Source organism: Anguilla anguilla, chromosome 17 (genome assembly GCF_013347855.1).
Source record: "Anguilla anguilla isolate fAngAng1 chromosome 17, fAngAng1.pri, whole genome shotgun sequence".
NCBI classification, from domain to species: domain Eukaryota; kingdom Metazoa; phylum Chordata; class Actinopteri; order Anguilliformes; family Anguillidae; genus Anguilla; species Anguilla anguilla.
The window spans coordinates 11,363,951-11,383,805 of NC_049217.1; the positions used below are offsets into that span (position 1 = coordinate 11,363,951).

At 49.5% G+C, this 19,855-nt stretch overlaps 1 protein-coding gene across 1 annotated transcript; it reads right to left on the reverse strand.

Moving 5' to 3' along the window:
* Positions 1-7,635: 7,635 nt before the first annotated feature.
* LOC118217095 (E3 ubiquitin-protein ligase RBBP6-like) lies at positions 7,636-18,964 on the reverse strand. The gene is made up of 14 exons (XM_035398895.1): positions 18,872-18,964; positions 18,479-18,618; positions 17,860-18,032; positions 16,892-16,995; positions 16,168-16,562; positions 15,332-15,422; positions 15,174-15,234; positions 14,829-14,886; positions 14,215-14,586; positions 13,161-13,256; positions 11,179-12,724; positions 10,619-11,127; positions 10,007-10,198; positions 7,636-9,922 (listed from the first exon to the last, which is right to left on the reverse strand). Exons 1-14 carry the CDS (start codon positions 18,962-18,964, stop codon positions 8,512-8,514), a joined length of 5,241 nt encoding a protein of 1,746 aa, XP_035254786.1. The 3' UTR covers positions 7,636-8,511.
* Between the last annotated feature and the right edge of the window lie 891 nt (positions 18,965-19,855).

The window sequence follows — 19,855 nt, forward strand, 5'->3', positions numbered from 1 at the left end:
CATCATTGCTGTGATTAATGCATTTTTATGCTCAAATTCCATACCCTAGGTATATCCATTTTATCTATTTTACATTTTTTTGAAGATATGGTATTGTGGGAGGGCGTGTTTGGGAGGTTTGCGTGTTAATGGGGTGATCGGTGTTAGTGGCATCTGCTGTTTTGTGTTTCGGGCCTTTTTAACTCACAGACAGCATGCAGGGTTCCTGGAAACCCTATGATCTTTTGCCAAAGACTCCCTACGCTCTTACTGCAAGCAGATGCACAACACACTTTGCTTCATAAAGAGACAAAGAAATGAAAGGGCAATTAGCTACTTCTCCCAATCTAGAGTCACCACGAAAGATCTAGGTTTCTTTTCCTTCAAAAAGGCATCAAAGTTAATGCTACATTGACACTAACAACAACAAAAAGACAAATAGACAAATTGGGAGAGAACAGATAAAAAGACGTCACAGTGAGGATTTAGGTTTTAAATCTCTTTTTTCACAGTGTTGCCTGGCAGTGAATACCGCCAATCACAGTCCCAGAAAGAAAGCCTAATGGCGCACATTGAGACTGAGCCATTAGCCATTAGCTGCATTCAGAGTCTACAGTCAGATCCGAAGTATCAAGAGAAGCCAGAGTGTGACCCCCGTCATTCATGGGGAGAATGCTGGCTTGTCTGCACTCCCCTGGCCTGGCAGAGAATATTCCATTCGGGAGGGGGATGAGAGAAAGGCATGAGGGAGAAATTATTTGAAATAAATACATAATTCGGGCAGCCTTATCAGGGCCGTTTCCTTGACATGTTCTTGGTGCAATGATTCCCACAAAATACCTTCCATCGTGTTTATTTTCAAATGCCTACTGAGGTTTTTTCCCCAAAGGGAAACTACGAAATGCAATTTCAAGCTACCGTGACGCGTTTCAATAAATCGCTTTACAGTTAAGTAGCCTACCGATCATTTCTGAAGGAAACGGCTCTGACCAGGCGCCCTTTGACAAAAAGAGCTCGCTCGGTTTTGGAACAAATCCCGAATCCGGAGAGCGTTGTGGGTAGTAGTGAGACCGCAGGGAAAAGAAGCGAAGAGACACTTGACGCCCACTAGGACGCGCACAATATGGATCAGCGGGGAGCCGCGTGAGACATAGCCACGCCGTAAATTTCATTCACAATGGAGCAGCGCTTTGTAAATTATTTATCTCGCATTTGATGCATTATGTCAGGATATATGTCAGGCTGACAGAATTTTCTGTCCGTTTTAAAAAGTGGGTGACGGAACCCCGGAGGACAGTCAATGGGGGAAACGCCGATTTAAAAAGTTAGTAACGTAAGGACCGGTTAGCGCTTGCTGTTTTCCAAATATGGATCGACTACCCACAACGTGAAGAGTAGTAGCCTACTGTTCTTAAATTGAGGAGAAAGCGTCTTTTTTTTTTACACAAGATGACAGAAAATGACAAAGAAAATTACTAATGCTGTATTTGATAATAATCATCCATTAATTGTCTCTCCTAAAATCATTTTGAACACTTTGCTGAAAGTAAAGCCATTTTAGAAATATTTACCGACCAGAGTAATTTGCCCTTATTGAATTTCAACATGAAAACAAATGTTTGCCATCTTCTTGTGTATTTGCTCTTGTTCATTGCAGGAAATTCTAGTCGTTGTGATTTTGTTATTTCTCTTTGTCTGAAAAAAGGAGGGGGGATGAACTGGGGAATTGGAGACAGCAGGTCATGGTTACAGTTTGTGTTTGTAATCAGAAGGCTGTTAGTTTGAATCCCTAGAGACACACAGTGCTATTGCACTCGGCAGCAAGGTGTTTAGTCTCTCTCTCCCTAGAGCATCTGGAAAAGAAAAAAGAAGTTACACTTTTTCTGATTGGTTTTCCTGGAATCTTGTTGGCTCTTTCTGCTTCTAGCCAGTGTTGTGTCATAGACTAGGCTAATCGTTGAGTTGACTTGAATCACTGATTGAAGGTCCCACTTAAATGAACCCCACATAATGAGATGAAGCCCCACATATATAAAATCATGTTTTGTCAGAGAAAGTAGGTTACCTGGCCATTGGTACAATACCAAAGCATGCCCCCAGCAGTTGCTGCTCATCAAAGTGTGAACCTGATCAGGCTGACAGTACTATGAAGTCGTGAGAAACCTAATTAGGCTCGTTCTACGTGAAGCTATGAGTAACCTGGTCATGCCTGTAATCCCTCACGGTTATAAGCAACCTGGCAGCCCACAGAGTGATGCAAGGTTATGTCCTGGAATAACTCATCAGGATGTTGTCGCCTGTGGCCAAACTTCTGCGATCACCCAGTCATCCAAGGTGAATGATGGCACCCATTTAGGGGCTCTGGGCTACCTCACTCTGTCATCAGTTGGGTACGACTACTATAAGGTTATCAATTTAAATGTGAATGGGTGAATGAGAGACATCAATTGTAAAGCGCTTTGGATAAAAGCGCTATATAAATGCAGTCCATTTACCATTTAAATATTGAGTGAATTTCATAGAAATGGTATTAGTTATAGAGCACAAAGCTCTATAATGTGCATTTTTCTTTCACAACAGAAAACAAATCACCTAGCATGAAAGTTATTTTCTTGACAACAGAAAAACTACATTAATTTTTTTTTTAAGTTAGTGAGTAAAATTCAGGTTGCTCCTTGGTCCCGTCCAGGACAGCCACCAAAAGTAGAACTGTAAGAAGGATGTTCACCTCATCTATTTTTGGTGGATTGCATAATTCAATGGATTTAGCTGTGATACATACACATTTACAGTTTTTTTCTGTTTCCGTGTCATTACATTACATTACATTACAGGCATTTGGCAGACGCTCTTATCCAGAGCGACGTACAACAAAGTGTATAACCATAACCAGGAACAAGTAAGCCTTCCTCCCAGAGCTTCAAAAGCTAACCGTTTCTGGAGGTGGGTGAATGCTGGAAACATCCATACTGTCACAGATAAAGGAAAGGGCATTCCAGACGGTTCCTCTGCCGCTGTGAAAATTACGTCACACTCCAAGACCTGCTCATGCTGCGCCAGCCGGCGAGTCCTCCTACCAACCCCTCGAAAAACATCCTAAACTGTCAGAACAGATTCTGCGTCTGCCGCGGACTCATTCCTCGGGGAAAAGCGGTGGGAGAGGGTCGTCCAGCTGACACTCTCGGACGCATCTTCCGGGAAACAAAACAACCGCGTTACACGAGACCGTGCTACCCACCAGGAGCTGACCGGCACAAACCGGAGAGCTACGCTCACAATTTACTCTTTACTCAATGACAGCTGTACAGAGAGCAATGGTCGGGCGAAGCTAGCGCTTGCTATAGCGTATTAGCGTATACCTATTTCAAGAGGTAATCATTGTCAACAGTGGTTAGGCTAATGTTCCAACCCATGCATTTACTTAATTATTAAGCGCCAATCACGTAATCATGCCGTGTACCATGTATTCGGGAAATATACTGCACTATACTTGACTACCTGACCACACTAAAAAAGCAAAACAGCAATCTATGCAATAAATAATAAAATATAAACATATATAATGAAGTGAACTGCCAAGCATCAACCTCCCTGTACACTATGCACACAGTAACACACATGCAGTGCACACATTCAAAGTAGCTCACCCACTAACACATATGCCAGCACACTGTACATATGCCCAAACTAGCACACCCACACACAACACACTAGACACAGACACATATGTCCACAAGCCAGTTCACTGCACACACCTTAATATACTCACAACTATATGCCAACACACACAAGCCTGCACACTGCACGCTGCTATAAAAGCACACGCAAGCAGAGTCACAGACACATTCACATGCATACACCACTATGCATGTGCACACATACACACAATTACAAATGCTAGAATGTTATGCGTGCATACAGACATGAACACACACGTAGATGCACCTCCATCATCTTATTCAGTGTCACACACATGCACACACACACACACTTCTACGGCATCTCCTCCAGTGTTACACACACACACACACACATTTCTACAGCATCTCCTCCAGTGTCACGTACACATGCACAAACACACTTCTACGACATCTCCTCCAGTGTCTCACACACACACATACATACATGCACACACACACATCCACATGCGCACACAGATGCACACACACTCCTCCAGCATCTCCTCCATTTCTTTGCACCTTGCCCTCCCTCCACCACCAAAAAACACCCACTCAACAGCCTGTTTGTTGGAGCACAACATCACAGAGAAACAGCAGCACAGAAATCGTTATTATATATCTGCTTTGGTTATTTTTCCACTTCGTATTCATGATTATTAGATATTTTCTGATACCATGGGTCCAGGTTAAACATCGCATTCAAGGGCTTAAAACATGCAGCCCACACAAGACTCAACCATAGTCAGATTCACCACAGGAGCACCAAGATGAAACATAAAAAAGGATAGAATGGAAACTATTTTGCACAGTGTGGAAATCGGTCTTTTGCTTGTCAAACATTAAAAAACAACATTACTCAAAAGAGAAACTGTAAAAACACTAGGAACATTCCACCGATAGGATCTTAATATCAGTCACGCAAAGTACAAAGTGCAAAGATTGCAAATACAGGCTACTATGCATTTAATATGCTGATTGCACTTGAAATAAAATATTGGGGGAGTGAGAGAGACAGAGGAGGAGGGTGTGAAAGAGAGGGACAGAGAGAGCAAGAGAGAAAAAGAGAGATGAGAGACGACAAGAGAGAGAGTGGGCATACTTGTGAGATTCTCATTTCTCTGCAAGGGTGACATTACAAAGCAGGATATAATTGGTGCAAACATTTAAATGCAATGGTAAAATGCTGCACAGATGCATTCTGTTGAGCTCAGGGTAGGTGCAGATATTTGGGGGCACATATTTCGTAAAAGTTTTGCCAATTCCTATCTAGGCCACACATATGCAGCCTAATAACCGTGGGCTTCCTGTGGACCAAGTTCAGTCCCTTTTTTTGGGAATCTCCTGCTAATTTCTACACGTGCCCATATAAAACCTTCTCTACTATTTGCAAATCAGTAGATAATTAAAACTAGATGTTGGAAATTTTCTGGGCCTTTTTATACAAATACAGGGAAACATGAAGACAGGCCTCGCAGTTTAATCCTCCAGTAATCGGAATGCTCTTCCATGGCCTTTAAGAATTTGCACACCAGATGCAGCCATTCATTACCACCCACACAGGAAGAAACAGAGGGGAATCTTCTGCCTGAAAACAACAGAAACACAGAGGGTAGGGAAAAAAACATCACAAATTCAGTCAGCCTGTCGGAGAACAATTAATGTTAGCTTGCCATCTAGTGGCCGATGAGAGAATTGCACATCAGCGATTAAAATTTTATAAGCCAGAAAGAAAATATTACAAAACCGATGTAGAGATCACAAATTGGTCATACACTGTTATACTATCCTTTCATTTCCCGAGACCAGCTCTAGTCTCAATAAGACATTAGTCTAAAAACATTTCTATCCCAATGTGACATGAGAGAGGATGCTAAATTGAGGAGCTGTAAATCAGAAGGCACTTTTCCACAGGCAGTGTGGGAATACTTAAAAGTCACAACAAAAAGGAAAAAGAAAGAAAAAACAGGTAAGAGCAGCACCAGAGGTTACGTCACATCTGTACAAACTAAAGGGTCCGCTCTGTTTTCTTTGCATCAAGCTTTGGATGCCTGTCACTGCAGAACCTCTGCACCACAACTTGCAAGCTCATTATGAATATTCATGATTCATGAAGGGGCATGATCAAAGACGGAACACTTGGAACAGTTACACAGGCAGCATGAAACTTGTTACAGAGCAGAAACTGGCACGTATGAGAAGGTGCAGTTGATGGAAGGTATGCGAGACACGACCATCTGGTTTACATGTAGGGCATCTGTGGTTCAGCCTCAGGCCAGCCCACTCCTTCCTGATTGAATTAAGCACTTACGTCCACTTGTATAGCATTCAGTTCAGCAGGAAACGGCTGTTTTCAATGTGCAGTAAGCGGGTTTGGTTTCCTACCAATACACCCACGGGCACACAATGATTCACTGCATGCCAACTTCTGTTCTTTTACTTTACCGGCACTGAGCAGAACCGGTTATCCCAGAGGACTTACAATGCAGACACGGGCATAAGGATCAGTAAGTGCAGTAACTCCCCAGTAAAGGAAAACAAAGTACAGAGAGGGGGCAACTGAAGCGACCGAATGACAGCTCGTCAGCAACCCGACTGATCAGTGAACTAAATTAGAAGAACAAGATTTCTTAAAAGCTAAAATATAACCGCAAGCACAATCAACGGGGTCCAAGCAGTAAGGGGCAATGGGGCAACATGAATAAAGAAAACAGAACTGTTGTAATTAAATTAAACTGTATCTCAGACTTGTTAAATGTAGGTATAGTAAACAAGTAAACAGGTTAAGTTTTACTAAAGTAGTTCAAAAAAGTGACATTAGTAGAACACTTAAATTGGCTCCATTTGACCTTACATCAATAGATTTGCAAGATACTTGGAATAAACGCCCCAGAGTGCCTGAGGAGCTCAGCAAGTGTCATGAGTCACCCAATCACAAGCTTTTAAAGTAAAATATCACATGCTATGCCCACGGCAGTGATTGTAACCAAATTTGGTAGTTTGAATAATACTTGGCCCCATAGCATGGGGAACCAATTTCATGACATTTGGTCCATCCAGTTGAGTAGGGCCACCAATCCCCCCCCCCCCCCCCCCCATTTTCTCTGATGGTATACACTACAGCCAGTCAGCCAGCTAGTCAGCCAGCTAAAGGTCCCAATAGCCACTGTGTCAAGCCTCTTCTCAAACAATTATCCCATCTGCACCACCTCAATAATGTAAGTTGATAAAGTAATTGCCACTAATTAAGCATAGACAATGATTGACAGCGATGTTTACAAGCGACACTCACGTCAAATTCAGTTTGATTGCAGACTACCGGGAACATGCTGTAGTATTTCCCCACTAGTAAGTACAGGGGCATAATAGATTTTGCTAGAAACAGTGGAAAATGCCCACATTAAAAATGAGAGGGGTTATAGAACATTTAACTTGCACAAAGTTTAAATAAAAAAATAATTGATTCAACTAATTAATTAATCATGGTCTTCAATCAAGACTTTAAGTAGATCATGTGTCTTAATGCTGTATTTAAACAAAAACCTGTACACACCCCAGCCCTTTTTGGATAAGATTGGCCACCACTGCCTTATATGGTTGTATATTCTTTTTACTGCAGCAGTACTCAATCCTGGTCCTCCTGGAGAGCCAGAGTCCGATACTGTCATGCTGCTGTACGTTTGCCTCATGAATGATAAATGTGCAACATCAGTGCACATTTGTATGTAGTTGATCTATGTATGTAGTTAATGTAATTAACTATGCATGTAATAGAATGTAGTTAATCTAAAATACAGCAGCAGTAGCAGATTCTCTGATCTAAATCTTCAATCTGTAGAATCCATTTCCGTACTAAGTAGACTTTACATGGAAAAAGTAGTACACACAGTCACCCAGTCTTTCCTGTACTTCACCAATACCTTTCACAGCAGGGCACAGGCCATCCATAAGACAAAATAAACCAAAGGGACACTTGTTTAAAGTTTTGCTGAAAAAAATTTATTGTCATCAAAACATAGAAAGGCCTTCTTCCCTCTAGGATTCAGCTGGTGGTTTAAATCAAACATGAAGGCGATGCAAAGTCAGTGGAAAAAAAAATGAGGAAAAATTTCACAGTACAGCAAATCCCACACCTACTTTATAAGGATGCGTCGCCATGAAAGAATTCATTAAAACAGCTATCCAGTTCTGTCCATAATAATGCTCTTACAGTGCCATAATTAAAGGCCTAATGCATTCTGGGTACTATGTCAAGATATGAGGAATTCGCTCCATCAGGCTTTGTGATAATGTTCAAATCTGCATTTGTAAAGTGCTATGGCAATTGCTTTATAAATGAACAATTCCTATATGATAATAAAGAACTCTCCTGCAATGGAGAAATCCTCTGAAATGACTTTAGAAACACTTACCACAGGCCCATCCCCCCCCCAACCCCCAAAGACCCTCTGGCAAAATCCACTACCCCCCTGCCCCCCACCCCCCCCACAAACCCCCAGGCAAGATCCACTCCTCACCACTGTGCCCAAAAAATCCTTAAAAGGTTGATGACATAAATAAATTCACCTCCATTCAAGTAGCTAAATCTCAACACCACAGTATTTACTTTTTTTTTTTTGCATGGTCAAATTAACATTTCTGTACAATTTTTGCATTTGTATAACCCTCAGAAGACAAAACAAATGGATGAAAAAAAAAATCTCAGCTGAGCAGTAGTTATTACGTGCAGCATATTCATCTCTATGCATATGTACAACTCAAAAATTTCTCTGTACAATATACACTGACATTACAAAAGAAAAAAAAGAGAAAAAAACAGGACGTCGGTGAATTCAATCAGCTGTGTCCGTGCCTATCAGGATTCAGCCAGTTTGGGTTTTTGGTCTTCTTTCTCCTTCTCATCTTTGTCCTTTTCTTTGTTCTTCTTGGATTTCTTCTTCTTGTGTTTGTGTTTCTGTCCCTTCTGCTCCGAGTCGGACTCGTTGCCGACGCCGTGCTTCTTGTGTTTTTTGTGTTTCTTGTGTTTCTTGTGCTTCTTCTTGTCTTTCTTGTCCTTCTTCTCCTTCTTCTTCTTCCGGCTGTCCTGGCTGCCCAGCGAGCTGCCGCCGCTGCTGCTGTGGGCGGGGCTTCCCGAGTGGCTCTGACTGGCGCTGGGGCTGCTGGCTCCGCCCCCGGCGCGGCCCGTCTCCGCCCCCCGGCCGGGCCCCTCCCCGTCGGAGGCGTCCTCGCTGTCGCTCTCGCTGTAGTCGGGCACGAAGGCGGCCTCGTCCGTCTCGCGGGTCAGGTCGGAGGACAGGCGGGCCGAGCGGGCGGACGGCGGGGCCTTGGCCTTGGGGTGCTCCCCGCGCTCGCCGCCGCCTCGCCCCGCCCTCTCCTCGGGTGACCCCGCCCCCCTGTGGGACGCTTTGTGAGCGGCGCCGTGCTCCCGCTCTTTGGCGCTCCTCGCGGTGGAGTCGGAGTGGCGGCCGGGCGCGCCCTCCTTGTCCGACGGCCTTTTGGGCTCGGGACCGCCGGCGTTCGACGGCGGCCTCTTGTCCCGCGCGGGGCTGTGGTCAGGCCTGCGGGACTCCGCCCCCCCTCGCTTGGCTCCGTCGCCGTGCTGCTGAGCGTCTCGGTCCCGGGCCCTCGGGGGCGCGCCCTGCTCTTTGGGCGGGGGCGGAGACTCTCTCCTCTTGGCGGGGTCTCTGGGTTTGGAGTCCTTGTACTTTGAGCCGGAATGGTCCCTGGCTCCGGACTTGTGCTCCGGTTTCCTCTCCCCAGCTGCCGATGACGCGGCTCCCGCCGCTTTCCGGGGGGCGGGGTCCAGCTTCTCAGACGGCCTGTCCCGGGATGAGGAGGAGGAAGAGGAGCTGCTCTTCTCGTTGCTATGGTCACTGCCGCGCTCCGGGTTCCTCTCCCGATCCGAGCCGGAGGTCGAGGGGACGGGCTTCCGCTTGTCCGTCACCGCCTCCCTGTCCGAATTTCCACCTCCTCCGCCACGCTCCCTCTCTTTCACCTTCTCCTTCTCCCTTTCTTTTTCTCGCTCTCTCTCCCTCTCCTTCTCCCGCTCTCTGTCCCTCTCTTTATCCTTGTCCCTCTCCTTCTCCTTCTCCCGTTCCTTGTCACCGGGGGTGGAGACCCGTGCCGGCTTGGCCTCGGGCTGAGGGGCCTCCACCGCGTCCTTGGCAACGGAGGCGGGTCTCTCCGGAGGGGGCGTGTCCTTATCCTTGTCGGCGGGCTTGACGGCGGCGGCCGCGCCCTCGGCGGCGAGGGGGGCGGGGGGAGGGGCGGCGGGGGCGGGGGCAGGGCCGGGGGCGGGGGGAGGGGCGGAGCCAGAGGGCGCGGCGGTTTCGCCGGAGGGCGCGGAGGACGCCCGGCCCTCCTCGTCGTCGGACTCGTCCTCCTTCTCCCACTTGGAGCGCGGCACCTGGATCAGGACGATCTCGTCCTCGGCCGGGGTGGAGCTGTCGTTGGTGTACTCCTCCAGAGTCTTCACCACGGTCTTCCTCAGGTCCTGCCTCTCCTCCAGCCTCTTAATGGGGCTGCCTCCGGTAGAGCTGGTGCTGAACACAGGAAAAACACAACACTTTAATGCAGGGAGAGACCCTTCAGCCTATACACGATGAAATGAATATATTTACTAAATGCACTGACCATATGTTCATATACCTTATAGTTTCTGTTAAGAAGTGTACTCACCACAGCATACAGTTTTGTGTGTACAGATAGACATGCAACACATGGACAGACTGTCACATTTAAAGATGACTGACATTTAAAGTATGCGCTTTCACTGAAGGATTGGGTCTGAGTGAAAGCAGTTTGCCCACTCATGTACATATGGGGTAATCTAAATCCCCACAACGGGTTACAGCTGACCGTTTTTCTGTAAAGTAAAATCTATGTAGCTGGGCACTTTGTGGGGGCTTAAGAGTGTGCTTTATTCGTTGTGACAGTTCCGTGTGTGACCGCAGCACACTGACCTGGTGTAGTCCACCAGCAGGGAGCCCGAGCCGTCCGGGGCAGGCACCTTCCTGCGCACCTTGCCCTTGCTCCGGTCGGGCCGGCCCTTCCCGGCCCCGTTGCTGGGCTCCTCGGGCGCGGGCGCGGGCGCGGGGGCGGGGGGCATCTCCGCGCTGCCGATCTTCTTGCCGATCTCGCGGTTGATCTTGATCTTCCTCAGCGGCACGGGCTTGATCTCCTTCTCCATCAGCGGCCGGATGGCGGGCCGCTCCCGCTCCTTCTCCCGCTCCTTCTCGCGCTCCTTCTCGCGCTCCCTCTCTCTCTCCCTCTCGCGCTCCGCCTGCTTCTCGCTCTCCGTCTTGGGCTTGGGCTTCGGGGAGCCCTTGGCCCCCTCGGCTGCGTCGGGGCCGCGGGTGGCCTTGGAGGCGGGGGCGGGGTCTGCCTCGGCCTTGTCGTCCTTGCGCTTGCGCTTGTCGGGCTTGGCGTCGCCGGCCTTGGCGGAGGACGGCTTCTCGGCGTCGCGGCGGGGCTTGTCGTGTTTGGCGGGGGCGGCGGCGGCGGCGGGGGCGGAGCCAGGCGCGGCGGCGGCGTCCTTAGCGGTGGGCTCCTTCTTGGCCCGAGCGTCTCCGCCGTCTTTGGAGGCTTTGGGGTCCTGGTGCGGCTTGGCGGGTTTGGGGGCCGGGCGGCGGGACGAGTCGCCCCTCTGGGACGGGTGGGGCTTGGACGGGTCCCCCTTGAGGGAGGAGTCCTCTTTGTGCTTTTTGGCCGGCGGTTCAGAGCGGGGCGACTTGTCCCGGTCCGCGTCGCTGTCCTTCTCCCGGGAGGACTTGGAGGACGAGGCGGAAGCGGTCGCCGCGGTAGCGCTTTTGGAGGACTCCTTCTTCGGCCCGCCGTCGGCCTTGCGCTTGGTCTTCTCGCTCTTCCCCTTGGCCCCGCCCTTGTCCCGCCTGTCGCGGTCCGAGGAGGACGCGCTCTTGTAGGGCGGCGGGGCGGAGCCGTCCATGGGCTCGTCCCGCACGGGCGTGGCGTCGTCGCGGCTGGACGCCATCAGCAGCGAGTCCCCGCCCCCTTTCTGCCGATCGTCCTTCCTGGCCCCGCCCGCGCTGTCCTCCATGGAGTCCGACTGGCTGAAGCCATCTCCTCCGTCTTCCCCTTTCCTCTTCTTGCGGTGCTTCTTGTGCTTCAGGGCCTTGGGGTCGGTCGACGCCCCTGCCCCGCCCACCTCCTTCTCCTTGGGGGCCTTCGGGAGCTCCTTGCTAGGCCCTCTTGCAGGTCCCGGACCGGGACCCAACAAGGACAACCCGTGGGCCTCCTTGAAGGCAAACTTCTCCTGGTAGGTTTGGGGGATGTTGCGCCCCCTGGGGGGGATTCCGTGGGCGTGCGCGTGGCCCGGGGCGGGCAGGGGGTACTCCTCGCCTCTCCTTCCGCGGCCGAAGGGGGAGTTCTCCCGGGGGCGGGGCGGGGCGAAGCGTTCGGGGGCGAAGGGTTCGCGGCCGGGCGGGGGGCCCCTACCGGGCCGGGGCAGGCCCCCGACCCCTCCCTCTCCTCGTCCTCCTCCTCCCGCGGGGGGGTTGTTGTAGCTCTTGAAGTACTTCTCGTACCACTCCCGGTACTCCCTCTCCCACTCGCGGTAGCGCTCGCGCTCGAAGGCGTCGCCGCCCTGGTCCGCGCCGCGCCCGTAGTAGGGCTTCCCGTCGTACGCCGGCGCCTCCCGGAAGCGGTTGGGGAACTTGCGGTCGCGCTCGCGGTCCGGCTCGGCCGGCGGGGGCAGCGCGGGCTTCTTGCTGGGCGTGTGGCTCCGGTAGCCGCCCGGCGAACGCGAGCGCGAGCGGTAGGCCCCGCTGCCGCCGGCCCCGTCGCGGCCCCGGTAGGACGGCGAGCGCGTGCGGGAGCGGTGGTAGCCGTGGGAGCGGGACCTGGAGCGGTAGCTCCGGCTTCGGCCCCGCCCGCCCCGGCGGGAGTACGGCGAGTAGGAGCGGGACCGCGAGCGCGACCTGGACCGCGAGCGCGACCGCGAGCGGCTGAGCGAGCGCGAGTACGAGCGCACGGAGCGCGAGCGCGAGCGGGACTTGGAGTAGGAGTACGAGCTGCCGCTGTACGACGAGCCTCTGTACGGGGACTTGGACCTGAAACAGACAGCAAGTGGAAAGAGAGATCAAGACTCAGAAAGAGATCACGCAGTACAGGGAGAGTAAAAGACTACGGCAGGAATACTCAGATCAGATCCAAGAAACCAGGTGGGGAGAGCCAGCAGTAAAATCCACTGCTTAAACTTAACCATGTCCTGAACAACAACCAAAACCAGTATGCCCTGTTGCTCTCCATGGGCAAGAGTGAACAACCTAATAAACAGGACACATTCTTTAGTATATCCTATAAGCATTTACACCAAAATGTATGTTATAAAAAAAACTGAAAGGGACAATATATACAATTTGCCCACACATTTTAATTGACTTGTTGGCAATATACTGCAGCGCAGTCAATTTCTGTAAAGGTGCTTCAACTGTATTTTAAAAAATGTAGTTTAAAAAGAAAATAAACCGCATTGTTACTACTGACCTGGAATAGGATCGTCTCCTTTCTTTCTGGATCTTTCTATACTCCAGAAGCTCTTTGGCAAAGTCGTTGGTGAATTCCTCGAGTTTAGACTTCTCCCTGGCAACGAATCGACAGTGCGAACTATTTATCGAAAACAGGAAGGAGATAAAACTTGACAGTTAAAGACACATCAGACAAGGGCATCAAACGTCAACAATCAGCACCACTTATATATAACAACAATTACTGTTTAACCTCTAAACAAGCAGTGTTTATAGTACAACCCCGTAACACAAGAACTAAAACCCACGTAAACACTTTAAATATCAACAGGTTCCACAGTTTTTAAAGCATTAATTTAATGCAATGACCATTATTATACATATACACACACATAAAGGTACATTATTATAACACAGGAGTGGCCAGCCCTGGCCCTAGAGATCCACAGGGTCTGCTGGTTTTTTCTTTTTACTCAGATTCAGAAACCAACTCAGATACAAGAAACCAGGTGAGATGAGTTCACTGACTCAGGTCAGTCACCTGCTTTAATGATCAGTGAATTGCTGAGTCACAGTGATAACCAGCACACCCTGTGGCTCTAACTCTAGGGTTGGACAGCCCTGCTCTGGCCAATATGGGACTTTACTGTACAATCAAATATTAATATAGTAGAACAATGAATACACGTAAATATTATAACAGTGAATACATTTAAATATCATTTAAATTCAAGTGAGCACATTTAAATATTATTACAATAACAAATACATTTAAATATAATACTGAAAAGATTTAAATATTATTACAATAATGCACATGTTTAAAGGAAAAATTCACATAGAAAATTTATTTTTACATTCCAACATTTCCAGTTTCGCAAGGCATGCAATTTTTTTTTTTAAGAACACAAACTTACGAAAACAAATCAAGCTAAATTTGGCTAAGCTACCACCAAAATTAGCATAAGTGCCAACACAGGGCCTGAAAGTGCTGTGAATATTTTCCTTTAAACGTGACAGTGAATGTGATTCACACACTGCTAGGACTATAATGGAGAATAAGTTTCTCTCACTCTTCCTTCAGCCTCCTCTGCTGTCTGTAGAACTCCTCCTTGGAGAGGAAGGGGGTGGGGGTGAGGGGGGGGATGGTGTTGCTTATGGGGGGCTGGGTGCCGGGGGGCACCCACGGGGCAGGCACGTTGGCGGGGGCGGGGTTGTAGACGGGCGGAGGCACGCTGTAGTTGGCGGCGGGGGGTTGGCCGGGGGGGTACGGCAGGGGGTACTGCTGCGGGGCCACGCCGGGGGGCTGGGGCATGGGGTGCTGGTGCTGGGCAAAGAGAGACGGGGGCCCGTAGACCGGGGGGGCGGCCGGCAGGGCGGCGGGCATGGGCGGGGCCTGCGATCGAGGGGGCCGGTCGTTGTGGGGCCTGCCCCTCCCAGAAGACCTGGAAGGACGAGGCACAGGTGCAGAGGTCAGAGGTCAACCCAACAAAAAAACTAAATCTCTTTACAAAGAAAAAAGCACTAAAGCTTTAAATAATTGTTCAGGGTCTTTTAAGGAACAAAGAAATCAGAGTAGGGATCATGTCCACTTGAATTTAGTCAATTAACAGAAGTTCACCTGAGTAATTAAAACACCCCCCCCCCCCCCCCCCCCAAAAAACACACAGACACGCCCCAGACTCACATTTCCCACGGCGGTCTCCCTCCTACAGGCCGGGGCAGGCTGGGCCGGGGTGGATGCACTGTGCGGGAGAGAGAATCCATGCCTTCAGTCAGAACACCCACAAACCATCACTTCCCGCTCTTCCCCCCCCCCCCCCCCAATTTCAGAAAGCCCATCTGAACTCATAGCTCAAAAACACCAGTAGACAAGTGCAATTCAGTTTTTAAAACCAAAGTGTTTTCTAATGTAGCTCAGGTGAAAAGAACAGCCCTTTCAATCCAGACTGGCACTGGAGTGGACTGGCAAACCCAGCAAACTCAAAAGGGCGCAACGGAAAGGAAGAACATTTCATTTATTTGCTCTTACTGTTTCTTGGGATGTTGTGACCGAGAGAGTGAGGCTGGCCAATGACAGGAACGTGGTATCCCTGTGGAACACAGGAAGTTAAGAGATTTAGCTCAAAACCCTGCCTTATGCCAGCCAACAGCCTGATGGGAAAACAGCCAACCGTCCCCCACACTCACCTTTGGAATGACCGGCGTTGGCAGAGGTGGGTCCGCTGGCACCAGGACCGACGGGGGAGGAGCCACGCTCTCCAGCTCTCTAGAACATTCCCTACGAGAAACAAACACGTTTAGAAACTCACACTTACCTTTTGCGGAACATTAACTGACATTCACAATGCTGCCAGTCTGCTAATGTGGCGGCCAAGTTGGCAGGTGTAAGCGAGATATTACCGGTGTAGGAAAAAGGGTGACTGACTGACTAATGAAAAATGACCGGAGTGGAGTGACTGGAAAAAGATTTGCGACAGAAAGGGGAAGCCATTGGAAAAAGAAAGAGTTGGAAAGACAATGGCCAGAATGGGAACTGATCAGTACAGAAGGCGAGCGGAAAGGGAAAATGTTATTAAAAGAAAGTGACGAGAAACAGAAGCGAGTGGAAGAGGAAGTGATTTCAGGGGAAGTGAGTGGAAGAGGAAGTGAGTAGAAGAGGAAGTGATTTCAGGGGAAGTGAGTGGAAGAGGAAGTGATTTGCAGAGGATGTGACTAGAACAGGAAGGATTTAAATGGGAAGCGAGTGGAAAAGGAAGTGACTTAAATGGGAAGTAAAGAGGAAGTGAGTGGAAGAGGAAGTGACTTAAATGGGAAGTGAGTGGAAGAGGAAGTGAGTAGAAGAGGAAGTGATTTCAGGGGAAGTGAGTGGAAGAGGAAGTGATTTGCAGAGGATGTGACTAGAACAGGAAGGATTTAAATGGGAAGCGAGTGGAAAAGGAAGTGACTTAAATGGGAAGTAAAGAGGACGTGAGTGGGAGAGGAAGTGACTTAAATGGGAAGTGAGTAAAGAGGAAGTGACTCACTTGGGCGGCGGCGGCAGCTGCTCCTCCTGCTTGATGGTGCGCTGAGGGGAGGGGGCGGGGCTGCTGAAGCTGGGGCGCGGGGCCACAGGGCTGGTCTGTAGGGCGGGGCTACTGCTGGCAGAGTGGGCCGCTCCGGGGGGCTGGTGGGGGGGCTGAATGGGGGCCGGGGCGGGGGTGACGGTCGGCGGTGCTACAGGGGGTGGGGGGGTCTCGACCGCCGCAGGACGGGGCACGTTGGCCATCAGGGGGTCCTGCTGTCGGGAGGTGGGCGGTCTGACCGGCTGGACGGGGCGCTGCACCCTCAGCTGGGGCGGGGCCGCGGGGGCAGGCGGCTGGGGCGGCCCCTTCCGCATGCGCTTGGTGTAACCTGTCTCATTCTTGAAGTTATTCACCGCCTGATTGAAGGAAAAAAAACAAAAAAAAACATTAAATATAAACCAATCAGACTGTCAAGATCGAAGCAGGTAACTTCCTACACTCGGAAAATCAGGGATCCCGGCCCTGGAGGGCCACAACGTCTGCAGGTTTTTTGTGTATTTCTTTCAATTTACAATCCTGTAAACAAGCTGTATGAACTCTTGAGCCAAACAATGACTCAAACTAACCATTTAAGTGCTGAAATGGACCAGGAAGGAAAGCACAACATAACCTGTGGTCTGACATCCCTGGAAATCCCTGTGAGTTAAATAGGGCCAGGTATTATACAGCTGAAAAGGCCTCTTACCTGGCGCAGGAACTTATTGGCGATCAATGCATCAGGTGACACGTCCGATTGGTTGCAAGTAGGACACGTGTGCTCCTCTGATTCGAGGAGGCTTGTCCGTACACCTGTAAACAAATACAACCAGATATGAGATTGACTGAAGTTACAGTCCGTCTCGCTGCTCACCACTCATTACTGAGACAAATGCCTGGATTCAATAAATTAACATTCGTCCGTCGATTTCAGTCTTAACTCATCTGCCCCATTACCTTAAGTGGCCCCAAAGCCTGTATAGCACAGTAACAAGAGGCAGTTACAGTGTAACTGCAGTGTGTGTACACGTTGCTCTATTGTACCTGAAATAGTAAGAACTGCATTTCAACATCTGAATGTTAACCTTTGCATTTTCTTACGTTTTTTTCCTCCTTTACACCCAAATTTGGAATGCCCAATCATGCCCACGCTGCAACGCACATCACATCACAAAGGAGTGCTCTCCTCCAAAGCTTGTGATGTCATCACACTGCAGTGTGTAAGCCAGACTCACACAAACCTGAGTCAGAGGAAGACCCTTAATGCGCAGCTCAACAAGAACTCGCAGACAACAGATTAAACAGCTGATATCCCGGCCCACTGAGTCCCTCCCATCCCTGAGGCAAGCGTACATAAATCTGCCCGGCTCACGGCCACAGGCATGGTTTGGGTTTTATACCAGACCTTGAGCCCTTATCCACGCACTACAGCAGTGCCTTAACAGAATGATCCACCCAGCAACCCACACTTTCAACATTTTCAATTTCAGATCGCGGTTGTGGAGAAATTGACTGCCGAAAGGAAACAAACCCGCCAGCGTGTTTTTACAGTTCTAAGCACAACGTAGCAACGTGCACTGCACCCAGCACTTCAGTTACGCAGATTACACACTCTGGTACTGAGGCCACCTGACGCAAAGCGGGGCTTCGTTTAGACTCTCAGGCAGGGAGACTCACACTCGTCGCAGTAGCTGTTCCCGCAGCAGGGAATCACCACGGCGTCGGTCATCAGGTCCTTGCAGATCAGGCAGAGCAGCTCGTCCGGCACGGGGTCCTCATCCTCCGAGGAGGAGGACTGCTCCCGGGGGAGGAAGGGCGGCTTCTCCTTCTTCCCGGTCGCGTACGCCTCCCTGGAGGGGGGGTGGGTCGAGAGGAGACGGAGTCAGTCATTTTAACACACACTTTGCAGAACAAACCCTACTGACAGGGGGAAGGCCCCAAAGAACACTTTACAGTAGAATTTGGTGCCAATTCCTTTCCTACTTAAGTCCATTTAATAAAAGAATTTAAATTCAAAATCAAATTCAAAATTTTTTCCCCAAACACCACAGCCCCACTTAAACCAATGAATACAATTTCCATTTATCTTCTGAATCTAAATGTAAATGTACCCTTAACCCCATTTTACAGGACTTTGGGAAGAGATATTCACTATGAGACCAGAGGAAAATCTAATTGCAGGTAAAGGCAACCAAACGTTCACTGTAAAGGCTAATTCCCACCGCGGGAGATAAAGAGCTTTTTTCTGTGGAAAGTTAGAAGTCAGCGGGGTCAGACAGGCCGACGGCGCACTTACGCGTCGATGGTGGGGATGGCGTAGCGGCCCGTGTTGGTCAGCATGGCGCCCTTCATGCTGGGGTCGTCCACCTCGGTCATGAAGCTCCGGGGGATCCCCGTGCTCCTCCGTATCCTCGGCGGCGCCTCAAAGCTTTTGTCCTGCTAACACAACACACAAGCTTGCATTGGAGCCCCTGCCGGCGTCAGGCCGGAAACCACCACACGAGCCAAGATGGCGGCCACCCAGAAACATCCCTTTAACTGCACACACACACACACCATCACTTCGACTTCCATTTGGGAACTGCTGGATACATTGAACTGACATCCATTTTTAAAAGTTCTGACCCATGTCTCACACAAAACTGAGCATTCCTTTTTTTGCAACCAAACGTACAAAATGTCCTCTTACCCCATTGGTCGGGCAGTTTCGTATGTAGTGTCCGTTCTTCCCACAACGAAAACAGGTATAGTTTGGGGGAGGGGGTCCCACCAGCCTCCTCATGTAACTGATCAAAATGGCAAAAAATCATTAAAAACACACCAACCGAATTGCCGAGAACTCAAAATTTTGCCCCCGCTTCCCCCCTTTTCTCTGACCATTTGCGTACTTACTGAATGGGATCATAGTCATGGTTAGACTGGGACATCATAGCTCTAATTTTGTCTTCTTCAGACGCGTTTGCCTCAGCAAGGTTGGCAGTCTGTGCGATAGGGCAGTAATGATGTCACATAAGTCTTAAGGATTGGGGTGGGGGGGGGGGGGGGGGGTCAAGGAGGGGAACAGAAAACACAATGTAGAACTACACCTAACACAGAGCCAGCGGTGTGTGCACGCACCCCATCCTGTAAAGAGCAGATAACCTACCCGCGCCATCCGGGAAGGAAACACCATCACCACAAAAAAATAAATGGAGGGGGGGGGGGAAACGCAGGCGGAGCCAAAATGAAGTCCTTTTCAGGTGACTAAGCCAGAGTACGGTAGTCGGTCTGCCCTCTCTTTTGCCGTGAGAAGTTCGCACTGCAAATCCTCACCCAGGGGTGTCAGGTTACCGCTCCCTGTCCCGTTACTGCCCGTTGGCCTGCAGCCGGTGCCAGTTTAATTTTCTGATAAAACGGCCTCAAATCCAAAATCCTGTTTTAGCCCATTTTAAAGATATTTCAGGCCGTTGTTTTGTAATTATGATGGGCGATCACTCGATTGGAGCTTGGACCTTAAGAGGTACGTTGCAAATAAACACTTGGGAGGATGAGAACTGGCTCTAAAAAACTGAGCATTTCTTTAGAAGTTACCAGAAGTCCTTGTGAGAGAAAGCAACAGATAAGCTTTTGTTAGGGGAGGGAAAACTGCCAATCCAAAAGCCAAAGAAATGCAGCTGAACCTACACACGCACTG